We start from the raw sequence: 12,895 nt of genomic DNA on the forward strand, positions 1-12,895 counted from the left end.
TAAATGAGATCTAATGTTGAAACCACTTGATCTTACCGGATATAACGAAGGCCTATTAGTCTGCATCAAATTTTACCAGAAAATTGCATGTGGGGGTGCTAGCCCCCCCCCTGACGTAATTCCAAATATCCATAATATCTCTGTAATTATATGAGATCTAACGTTGAAACCTTTTTTCTTACCGGATCTAACGAAGGCCTATTAGCCTGAATCAAATTTTACCAGAAAATTGCATGTGGGGGGGCTAGCCCCCCCTGATGTAATTCCAAATATCCATAATATCTCTATAATTACATGATATCTAACATTGAAACCACTTGATCTTACCAGATCTAACGAAGGCCTATTAGTCTGCATCAAATTTTACCAGAAAATTGCATGTGGGGGGGCTAGCCCCTCTATTTAATACTACCTAATATCAGCGTTTTTATGTGAAATATCTCTGTAATTAAATGAGATCTAACGTTGAAACCACTTGATCTTACCGGATCTAACGAAGGCCTATTAGTCTGCATCAAATTTTACCTGAAAATTGCATGTGGGGGTGGGCTAGCCCCCCCTGACGTAATTCCAAATATCCATAATATCTCTGTAATTATATGAGATCTAACGTTGAAACCTTTTTCCTTACCGTATCTAACGAAGGCCTATTAGCCTGAATCAAATTTTACCAGAAAATTGCATGTGGGGGGGGGGGGGGGGGGGGGGGGCTAGCCCCCCCTGATGTAATTCCAAATATCCATAATTTCTCTATAATTACATGAGATCTAACATTGAAACCACTTGATCTTACCGGATCTAACGAAGGCCTATTAGTCTGCATCAAATTTTACCAGAAAATTGCATGTGGGGGGGCTAGCTCCCCTATTTAATACTACCTAATATCTGTGTTTTTATGTGAATTATCTCTGTAATTAAATGAGATCTAACGTTGAAACCACTTGATCCTTACCGGATCTAACGAAGGCCTATTAGCTCTGCATCAAATTTTACCTGAAAATTGCATGTGGGGGGGCTAGCCCCCCCTCATTAATCACTTAATAAGTCTGTAATTATGTGAGATCTAACAAAACAACTAGTTGATCATACCTGATCTAACAAATATCTTCCAAAATAGCTAATTGTTTGGTCAATTTTTTGATAAGGGGGGGCTGATGACGGGTTAGCCCCCCCTGCAAATAACTGTTAATATCTCTACTTCTGTATGAGATCTAACGCAAACAACAATTGATCTAACCTGATCTAACAAAGATCTAACCAACTGCATATGTTTTGTTCAAAAATGTTGATATGGGGGGGCTAACACGGCTGAGGTCCAGTCTTTTCTAGCTATGCCACTAATGAGATAATTTCATTATAACCACAGTGATTTACATGTCAGTTTTAATAACAGATTAAAGCCTTCTTAAAGTCATTCTTGAGATGAAGACCCCACTTTTTTAAACAAGCACAAACAAAGAGAAAACATTTTAGATGAAATTGAGTTGAGGTAATCCCAAGACTCCAACCACACGAGCTCGATGTATTCCTATATCTGTGCTACACACAACAGGACCAGTTCAGTAATATCCATTCAGCAAGATAGTGGACATGACAGATCAGGATTCCCATGAAGCATAAGTAAAGAATGCAGGAGTGGTTTCTGTGTGTGCTGGTATTATGCACGATTGACACCTTTATGCAGTTTAAAATGTATAATATTAAAAGACCATGGTTATCCCCCTTACAAATTCTAACTGCCCGCCCCCAATTGATCACACTCCAGCAGCGTCCATATTAGCAGAGCCCAAAACTGCGCCTCACTATATTTATAGAGGGACAAACCGCGTCCTACTCCTATTCCCCTATATAAAGTAAGTCTTTATGTCACGTGGTCACGCGTCATCCAATCACATAAAAGATCATGTCCTTACTAGTCTCTTTCTAATCTGCCCTCTTGTTGCTAGTGTGCGTGACGTAACCGCTTTTCTGTTCCCTCATTGGTTCGGCTTCCTAGGTTAACCGGAAAGGGATGCCGGGGCTCCTTCCTTTCTGCTCGCCGACGCCATCATGGTGAGATGGGTGCACTTGTGCTCTGCTTACCGCGAGCCGTACACAGCTCGCGGTAAGGCGGTCCGCCCCGGGTGCCGGCTCTCAGGGGGGTGTCAGAAGCAATGAGCGCTTCCATCAATACAGATGGAAGCGCACATTGCTGGGATCTGGGTCCTGTCACCGCTCAGCTCCCAGGTGTGGGTAAGGAATGGGTTAAATCCCTAATGCTAACCGTAAGGGGATGTTCACATGGAGCTTTTACAACGTGGATTCTGCACTCAAAAAATGTGCTGAAAATGCTTACAGTCTCTATTGAATCAAACGGAGAAATGGCTTGGTAATTCCCTGCCTGCAGTTCTACATGCCATGTGGAGGGGAAAGGGGGGACATGTCCTGACGTGGATGCTGCGGCCAGAAATGGCCAGGGTTAAAAAAAAAAGTAATTAAAACTGTGTCGGAATAAAAACCTCTTCCTAAACAATGTAGAATGCGGAAGTAAATTCCTCAGTTTTTTGCTGTGCTAAAAAAAAAGCCTGAACATACCCTAAAGTGGCTACATGCACATGACTGGGGAAAAACCTTTAAAAATGGACCCATCTAATATTCACTGTTATGCAAATGCTAATCACACGTCCGTTTTTCGCTGTCGTGTGCCTGTAGCCCGAGTGACAGCTGTGCTTGGTAAATGACACTAATCCTGGAACATCCCCGCTGTGCATAGCGGCCCTGACTGTATAACGTTCCCCGTCTAGAGTTTCTCTAGCGCCAAGACTTCTCAAGATATTGTAATTTACCGGTACTGGATCCCTACGGCCTTTGTGTACAGCACACAAAGGGTCTCTTCCGTAGTAAGGTAGAGCTTTTCTTTACAGTTGGATCCGTCTGACGTAAGGGTTTTAGGTCCATAAGACTCGGTGGGACCAGTACTGCCACATATTAATCATGTTTCTCTCTTTGCAGGTGTTCAAACGCTACGTCCAGATCGGCCGTGTCGCCTACATCTCCTTCGGTCCCCATGCTGGCAAACTTGTGGCGATTGTCGATGTCATTGACCAGAACAGGGTAACTATTAGCGGAGCGTGGTTCTGTCTATTACAAGGGATGATCATGTGATCCTGTCAGTTTCGTTAAAGGGGTTTTCCCCTCTCAGACAATGAGGGCATATCGCTAGGATATGCCCCCATTGTCTGATAGGTGCGGGTCCCACTACTGGGAACCGCACCTACAGTGAGAATGGATCGGGGAAATGAACGGAGGGCGCACTGCTGGGTCGGCTATTTTCGTCTCTCCCATAGAAATGAATGTGAGCAGGGGCCGCTCGTGCGCGGTTTGCTCCCATTCACTTCTATGGGAGCATTGCTGAGCAGCTCTTGGTGTTGGATGGTTCGCGGGAAATCTGGGGTACCCCAGCCATAACTCTCCCCGCTCCGTTCTCGTCGTAGGTGTGGGACCCGCACCTGTCAGACAATGGGGCATATCCTAGCGTTGTCTAAGATGGGAATAACCCCTTTAAGGCCTCATGCACACGACCTTATGTATTTTGCAGTTGGCATACCGAGCGCATCTACAAAATACGGATACCGGCTGTGTGCATCCTAATAGAACTGCCTAATGTCCGAATTGGAGAAGAAAAGTTCTGTCATTTCTTTCCGCATTCTTTACAGCCCCTTAGAAATGAATGGGTCTGTGTGCAGCGCTCAAAAAATGCGGCTCAAACACGGACCCGTAAAACTGTTGTGTGCATGATGCCTAAGGGGAAGCCGCAGTTTTGGCATTACGTAGTGGAAGAACTTGTATAGTTTAGTACCTCATGTGAGACTGGTGGCATCGGGCACGTTGTGCCAGCTTCTCTGTGCTGTGCTCATATGCCCGAGTCAACTTGGTTAAGATTTATAAAAAAATTTTAATGCTGAAATGGGCAGTTGTGAAAGTGAAGAGCTTTTTGCGTAACAGCATGATAGAGGAATAGTGGCCCCAAAACTAATGACTCGTTACACCTCGGTTAGGACCTGCCGCCACCTTTTAGCAAATATTTGCTTTCCTAAAATAACAATTCTGGAGCATCTCTACTTATAGTTGTGTCATGTTCTGTTCCTCTGTTATTCCTCTTGACTATTTGAATAACTTGATAATGGGTGACCGTGTCAGTATTCCTTGTGAGAGGCGTGTGTCACGACAGTCTGACACTGTCAGGGCAATGTAAGGGTGTGTAGTGGACACACCGCTAACTGGTGCCACCCAGTTGTCAGTTTATTCATAAACTTCTAATAGGAGTAATAGAAGAACTCTACAATGCATAGTTGTAAGAATAGATGTTCCAGAATACTTGTCGTGTTCTGGTTCTGTGGATGATTGAACCTTCTGTCTTCACAGGCTCTTGTAGATGGTCCCTGCAGCGGTGTGAGGAGGCAGGCAATGCCCTTCAAATGCATGCAGCTCACCGACTTTGTCATCAAGTTTCCACACAGGTTCGTATACGGCCTCCTTCACGCTTTCCCTTCTACGTGCCGCTTATACTGGGAAGGCTGTACATCTGCCCACTGGACTTGTTAGGACTGCGGGTCGCTTTTAAAGTCTTGACTGCAGTTGTACAGTTTTTCCCCCTCTTATATGGGATGATGGCTGGTTGTATTAGTCAACCTGCTGTAAATATTCTGATGGGTACTTGGTTGATTAGTGGTGTTTCTTTTACAATTGCTGACTAAAAGCTGTTTTTATGATTTTAGTGCACGCCAAAAATGCGTCCGTGTTGCTTGGGAGAAGGCTAATGTTAATGAGAAATGGACCCAAACAAGCTGGGCCAAGAGAATCGATGCCAGACAGAGGGTACGTTTTCTCTCTAACCCTGTTTACTTGTACCCGGCTCTCTAGGGATGTGTAAGAGAAGCTGTCCTATCTGATACAGTTCTGTTGTATATTTGATGTGCATATACAGACTTGCCTGTAATGATCCTTTTTTTCGACTGGTTTGGTAAGGAGCACGTGCTAGTTAAGGGCATGTATGCTAAATATCTCTAAGATGTCCATGTGGAATCTGCGGGCAAAGTAAAATTGTCCATACACACTAGAAAAATCAGCTGAACCCTCTAACTTCATTGGCTTTAACCAATTTGTGTTGGTATCCCGACTCTCCCCTGACCAGATGTCGGAAGGATGTTGCATTACAACATGCCTGATCCTTAGTTCCTGTGGGAGATATACTGCAGGTAAAGGTGCATTCACACGACCATATGTATTTGTATGCCTGTAAAAGGCAGATGCACAAAAAATGCAGATAACATCTGTGTTGTATCAATTTAAATTTTTTTGCAAACCCATTGTAACAATGCCTATTCTTGTCCATATATGAACAAGAATAGGACATGTTCTATCTTTTGCTTGTCTGTGGAACTAGGGCTGCAGGTACTGATTATTTTTATGATTAATCAAGTACTCTAATAAGAAAAAATGAATTAATAGACTGTTTGTCTTCCTTTATAAAAACACATCAGACAACTGCCATCAGTCCCCCAACACCCTTCGTTCCCCCCTTTGCGATCAGCCCAAGTGCATCGGCTCTGCCCCACCCCGGTGCCATCGGCTCTGCCCCCAAGGCTGGGCCACACTTCAGTTAAACCACGGACGTACGGTCCGTGAAAGCCCAGCCTGCCCTCCTCCTGACACCCGGAGGGCACAGCGTCATTGGTTGCTATGCCGCTGCACCCAGCCTTAGTCGCACCCCCACCCCCTCGGTGTCACCAACTTGCGTTTCCAGCAGGGGCGCCGCCGTCACTCCATCGTTCCGCGCAGCTCTGGGCCTGACGTCACACAGCGTGTCAGGTCACGGCATGGGTATGTCAGGAAGTCAGTGCAGCGTGGGACCATGGATGTGCTGTGCAGTGTCTGGAGGCCTCCTGCTGTAAAGGTGAGTATTCCGAGAGCATTGTGGGCCAGTGGGAGACTACGGAGCAGGTAATAGCTAGTGCTACACTTCCGCTCCGTGGTCTTGTAACACACACATCCTCGATGCAAAAAATTTGCATTAAGGATTTTTTTGTGTCGAATTACTTGATTTAATCGAGTACTCGTTGCAGTCCTATTTGGAACAGACATATACAGATGCAGACAGCACATGGTGTACTGTCCACATTTTTGTGGCCCCATTGAAATGAGTGGGTCAGCATTCGATCCGCAAAAGATGCAGAACGAAAATTTGGTTGTTTGAATGGGTCCTAATGGTTTTTCTCATTCACTTTTGGGGGTAAAACATGCATGTAGGGCTAATGTATGGAGAATCAGCACTGAAATCCCAGGTGTTCGCAGGAAAATCCATGCGGACAATCCACATCCTCTGCCTATTGAAGGGAATGGAGAAAATGTGGTCAGAAAAAATCTAATAAATTGACATGTTACGGATTTTAAAATCTGCACCGCAGGTCAAAATCCGCATGGGGAAAAAAATCTGCATTGTGTGCATGAGAATTTCAAATTCTCATAGAATACAATGTATCTGACATGCGGTGCAGATTTTCTGGCAATCTTGATCGTGTGCATTTAGCCTTACACAAGAATTATCTGAAATTTCCTGCTCGTCTAAGGAGGTGGGAGCGCATTTCCATTAGTCTTTGTATGGGGACTGGTGATCCCCATAGAGAATGATTGATTGCTTTTTGGCAGCAGATCATTGTTAAGGTAGAAGGAAGATCAGCTGCCCAGAAACAGTGATTTAGGTGACTGTCAGATGATTGGCTGTAGCAGTATCCTGATCTTTGGCCTATGTAAAGGGGTTGTCTCGTTTCAAGAGGAAACAGGACCGCTCAGGGGGCAGACCTGTAAGAGAATAGATGAGTACTTACCTGACAGGCCATGCACCGCCACTCCCCGGTTCTCCCGAAAAGGCTGTTTTCCCGGCTGCAGCTGTGACATCGAGTCGACAACACGTGACGGCAGCAGCCAGTCACTGGCCTCTTTGGTGCCCAGCGGAGGCCAGTAACGGACTGCAGCAGTTATGTGTAACCGGAAAACGGTCTTGTCAGGAGAACCGGAGCAGCGTGCAGGGTCCATCAGGTAAGTACCCCTCTATTCTATTACAGGTCTGTCCCCTGAGCTTTCAGGATTCCTATTGAAACCAGACATGCGTATTTGTGCTGGAGCTGGTAGGAATAGTGGCCAGCTGTAATCTAGTCCAGTGATGGTGAACCTTTTAGAGACCGAGTGCCCAAACTGCAACCCAAAACCCACTTTTTTATCGCAAAGTGCCAACACGGCAATGTAACTATATATGAATGAATTATATCTTCCATGTACTTCATCACTATAATAGCCGCCTAATTCAGTGCGCTGCCTGTGCTGTTCATAGTACCCCTTGCGCTGAATAATGGTAGCAAAAGTCTAAGGCATATTGGTACACCATAGACTTTTTCCAGGGTGTGGGTGCCCACAGAGAGGGCTCTGAGTGCCGCCTCTGGCACCCGTGCCATAGGTTCGCCATCACTGGTCTAGTCTATCCGCTTTTTTGTAAAAAGGAGTGCCTTTTACAATGTTCATTAGTATATAGCTGTTACGGCTGCTAGCTACATAGCCCTTTCGCCTCTCCTGACATGTTCTGCCAAATACCTGCATCCCCCTTGTAATTCTGGGGCATCTATTCTTATAACTCCTATGTTGTGGCGCTCCGTTATTATTCCCACTAGAAGTTATGAATAAATTACTAGAAGTTTGTAATACAGGTCTAAATGGGTTACCAGTTATTAGCCTGTCCCTGGACACCCCCTCTACCAACCTGGTAGCACCCATCTAGACCTTAATTTCAAACTTGCGAATTAAAAACTTCTAGCAGAAATAAAAAAGGAATGGCTTAACATAGTCACAATAATGCCTCAATACTATTACGTGGGGAGTGCAAGCAGTTACTAAAACGGACATGTCAGGAAATGTGACCGTTCCTAAAGACTGGTGGCTGGCTTGTCAGTAAGTAAGCCATTATAAGGAATCGGGGGGACACTTATCAAATCGGATGTTAGATTCTGCGGGCGCACAGTTTATGCGACATTAGTTGAGCCTCACCACTAAAAGTGAGATTAGACCTGGCTTATGGCTCATTTTCTATGTGTGGCTTTTATAGAAGTCACAGCCTATGCCAGGCAACCCCCTGGTCTACTTTTACACGAGTTTAAAACCACATTGCACTCATGCCAAATATAGGTGCACCATTTCATAAATTTGGTGCAGGCACACAAAGCAAAGACAGACTTAAAACTGACACAAAAACCGCAGGTGCTAAATGTCCTTCACAAACTCTCTTGTTTCTAGTCAAAAGTGACTTCGGTTGTACCCCGTAGTAGTCACTCTGATGTTTATTAGTACACTTGGTTTAATTACAGTTTTGGGTTTTGTTTTGTTTTTTGGCTTGGAATTTTGTCATATGAGTATTTAGACCTTGATTTGGATTTGTGTTGTTTTATCCTGTTTGAACACTTCTATTTTAGTAAATGTTTAGGAACTTATTAAACAGAACTGAATTATTTTCTACAGAAAGCAAATATGACAGACTTCGATCGTTACAAGGTCATGAAGGCAAAGAAAATGGTAAGTTTATTCTAATGGTACTTTATTCTGATTTGTTACTAGCCTGCAGTATTAACCAGAGTATTTTACAGTCTTGTGTGAGTCTGTCCACACAAATGGGAACCGCGGTGCTGCATCCAACAGTAGACCCACACCGATGGCTTCCGACAGACCCCATTCACTTAGCTGTGCCATGGTGTCTGTTTTGATAGAGAATCTCACTGCACACTGTGCTATTAGTCCCATCAAATATGACAAGTGTGTGACCCTGAGCCTCTGATGAACATACCAAATACTGGTGCCCCAGCACATGAACAGGGTGGTTCAACAGAAAAAACTTCAAAATAAGAGCTCTCGGTAAAGTGTACATTTTGCTAACATTCCACTTGTAGCCACCCTCTTTGCTGACTTGAATTTAAGTAGTTCTTGCCTGTCTCAGCACATCCACAGTAGTATGTACCAACATGGCTGCATCCCCTGACCACTCTCCTCACCAGTTTCATTAGGTGCCCTCTCCTCACAGTAGCTGTATCCTTCTGATGTGTAGAACTAATGGCGCTGGGAGTAATCCAGAGATCATGGGGGTATTGGTGTGAGAGGGGGTTGTTGGATATTATCTAATGGGAGGCGGTTGCTACTGAGACAGCATGTAAAGCTAGCCAGAGCAGGGAGAGAGGATAGGACTGAGGAATAGGAGCAGTATGAAATACATGGGGCAGGGGCCTTGTCATTGAGGGAATGTGGAACCTGTAGTTTAGAGTGGACAGGAAATTGCTTGCAGTCCAGGAGTGCTGTGCTGCAGCTTGTAGGGGTCTGCTAGTTACTGTAACATTCTGCAATTAATTCTACAGTGAAATCTTTTCTCATTTTACAGAGGAACAAGATTATCCGACATGAGATGAAGAAACTTGTAAAGGAGTCCACCGGGTCTGCAAAGTCTGCCGATTCTAAAAAGCCTGCCAAGCCTAAAAAGCCTACCAAGTCTGCAAAGACTACCAAGTCTGTCAAGAAAGAGAAAGCATAATCCTTTCTCTTAATGGACAAAATAAACACTTGATTTATAGACCCATCTGCGTTCATGTCTATTTGTCTTTTAGGGATAACAAAAATGACCTGAGCTGTCCTTGTATTACATAGCTGCCTTCTGAAGGATTTCCAATGTAACACTACATTTCCTTGGTGCACCCTCTATAGTGGAAATGTATTGCAGCAAAATTATCTGTGTAAGAAGGTGGTCGCTTGGAGACCTGCTTCATCACTGCACCCTTCCATCAGAAAAGGGCTGACTTTGTAACAACCCCTTTAACCCCTTTCCGACCAGCACCGTAATAGTACAGCGCTGCGGGAAGTGACTTCCCGACCAGCGCTGTAGTACTACGGCACACTGATCGGGTGGGTGCAGGAGCTGCAGTGGACCGGCTCTTCCCGTTAGGCGGACCCCTGCTGTATGCGCCAGCTGTGGCGGGGACCCGATGGCAGAGAAGGCAGCCCGATGCCTTCCACAGGCATCGGGGCTGCCTTCCATGTAAGCCTGTGAGATCCAGCCCCCTGGATCTCACGGGCAGGAAGGCTGTAAGTGTATTAAAGTTGTGGGGGAGAAATAAGTTAGTTTTGCATAATAATGTGTTCTTTTCCCATAATTATGGTACTGTATTTTTCGCCCTGTAAGACGCATTGGCCCATAAGATGCACCTAGGTTTTTGAGGAAGAAAATAAGAAAAATTATATTTTGTTCTGTGCAGCCCATCTGTGCCCCCTCCATCTGTTCCCAGTGCTGCCCCCTCCTTAAGTCCGCCCCCTGCTGGCGTGACATACCTCCCCCCCCCCCCCTTCCAGCTCTGCCCCCCTGCTGTTTGATGGCGGCGGCTCCATTCCTGAGCCACCGCCATCATCAGAGTGTCAGCTCTATGCTGACACTCTGCTGTAAGTTCTGTAACCCCATAGATGCCGCGGGGCATCCGCTGTTGCCACTGCAGCGTCCGCTGTTGCCACCTACAGGGCATCTGAATGTATTACACTTTGCAATGCAAGAGCATTGCAAAGTATAGTACAGCCATCAGCCCCACTGGATCTTCCTGATCCAAGAGGGACTTGATAAAAAGAAAATGTGAAAAAATAAATAAAAGTAAAAATAAATAAATGTATTTTTTTTCTAAAAATTGCCTTTTCCTATGAAAAATAAAAAAACTACACATTAGGTATCACCGCGTCCGTAACGACCGTCTCTATAAAGATATCACATGATAGACCCCGTCCGATAAACACCATAAAAAAAACTAAAAAAGCCATTTTTGTCACCTTACATCACAAAAAGTGCAACAGCAAGCGATCAAAAAGGCGTATGACCCCCAAAATAGTACCAATCAAACCGTCACCTCGTCCCGCAAAAAAATGATACCCTATTTAAGACAATCGCCCAAAAAATAAAAAAGCTATGGCTCTCAGACTATAGACACTAAAACATCATTTTTTTGGTTTCAGAAATGCTATTATTGTGTAAAACTTAAATAAATAAGAAAGTATACATATTACGTATTGCCACGTCCGTAACGATCTTCTCTATAAAACTATCCTCAGATGAAGTTCCAAAACAGCCAATTTTTGGGTCACCTTGCCCCATAAAGTGTAAAAATGAATGATCAAAAAATCCTATGTACCCAAAAATGGTACCAATAAAACCCTCAACCCTTTCTGCAAAAAACGAGCCCCTGCACAAACGATCGGCAGAAAAATAAAAAACATATGGCGTTCTGAAAACCAATCTAGCACAATCTGCCTTCCAAAAACCGTATGGCATTCCTATCCTGCGCCTTGCCGTGTGCCCGTACAGCAGTTTACGACCACATGTGGGGTGTTTATGCAAACAGCAGAATCAGGGTAATAAATATTGAGTTTTGTGTGGCTGTTAACCCTCAATGTGTTAAAGATTTTTTTTTTTTTAATGGAAATTCTGCTAAAGGGTTAAAAAAAAAAGCCTGTAAAATCAGTTTTGAGTAACTTCAGGGGTGTAGTTTCTACAATGGGGTCATTTATGGGGGGTTTCCACTATGTAAGCCCCACAAAGTGACTTCAGACCTGAACTGGTCCTTAAAAAGTGGGTTTTGGAAAATTTCTTAAAAATTGTAAGAATTGCTTCTAAGCCCTCTAACGTCCTAAAAAAATAAAATGACATTTCCAAAATGATGCCAACATAAAGTAGACATATGGGGAATGTTAAGTAATAAATATTTTATTAGGTATGACTTTCTGTTTTAGAAGCTGAGAAATTGAAATTTGGAAAATTGTGAATTTTTCCACATTTTTGGTAAATTTGGGATATTTTCATAAAGGTGAAATATATTGACTCAAATATATGACTATCATGAAGTACAATGTGTCACGAGAAAACAATCTCAGAATGGCATGGATAAGTAAAAGTGTTCCAAAGCTATTACCACATAAAGTGACGCATGTCAGATTTGTAAATTTTGACCTGGACACTGGGGCATCAATGACCCTTGGTCATGAAAGGGTTAAATATAAATTTTGGGGTTCTATACACTGTGTATTAAATATAGCTGAGACTCGTTCAGTGTAAGACTAGTAGTTAAAGCCTGAACGTCATTCCATTGTTCTTGAGCTATTGTCCCTATATCCTCTTCCCATTTTCCTTTTACCACCAAGGGGATTGAGGAGGCATTGGCGTCAAGTATAAATTCATATAGTCGGGATATGAGGCCTTTGGCGGACCTGCCCTCCAGAAACTTTCACCACAGGAGGAGAGACGGCAACTACTATACCCTTTGGAAATTGCGTTTGACATGCATGTCTTAATTGGAGGAATTGAAAAAATTCAATTTTGGGTAGGCCAAACTCTTCCTGGAGCTGGGTAAAAGATTTAAACATTCCATGTGATTGAATTCGGCCCATAAATAGTGTGCCCCTCTCCTCCCATGGGGAAAAGCCTTCTAGCCTGAATCTCTCTGGCAATTGGGGGTTCCGCCATAATGGTGTATTGTCGCTGAAACCTGTTAATATAGCATCTTATCTAATTTGTCATCCACAGATCCCCCATAACAGTGTCCCTGTGTAGTGAATGGGGGCCGGCATCTGGTTTTGTAATGGCAGCTGGGCCTGGTGCAGTCACTGTATTCTACTACACCGGGCCCTGCTCACTGTAGTATAATCATATCTAACTTGTAGGTTTTGTTAAACTATTCAAATCATCTGAAATCCAGCGCTTATACTACTCACTACTAACTTCGTAGCAGGCAGGAGGCCGGGCGGGCGCTGGCAGTTTGACTCGCTACATCACGCACCTGCGCCGCCTGCTTCATTC

General features: G+C 44.1%; 1 protein-coding gene across 1 annotated transcript; it reads left to right on the plus strand.

Moving 5' to 3' along the window:
* Positions 1 to 1,997: 1,997 nt before the first annotated feature.
* LOC122932420 (60S ribosomal protein L14-like) lies at positions 1,998 to 9,646 on the plus strand. Its single transcript, XM_044286800.1, has 6 exons — positions 1,998 to 2,052; positions 2,992 to 3,093; positions 4,405 to 4,499; positions 4,758 to 4,857; positions 8,545 to 8,598; positions 9,452 to 9,646. The coding sequence occupies exons 1-6, from the start codon at positions 2,050 to 2,052 to the stop codon at positions 9,599 to 9,601; spliced, it is 504 nt and encodes a 167-aa protein (XP_044142735.1). The 5' UTR covers positions 1,998 to 2,049; the 3' UTR covers positions 9,602 to 9,646.
* Positions 9,647 to 12,895: the final 3,249 nt, after the last annotated feature.

Source organism: Bufo gargarizans, chromosome 3 (assembly GCF_014858855.1).
Source record: "Bufo gargarizans isolate SCDJY-AF-19 chromosome 3, ASM1485885v1, whole genome shotgun sequence".
In the NCBI taxonomy this organism is placed as follows: domain Eukaryota; kingdom Metazoa; phylum Chordata; class Amphibia; order Anura; family Bufonidae; genus Bufo; species Bufo gargarizans.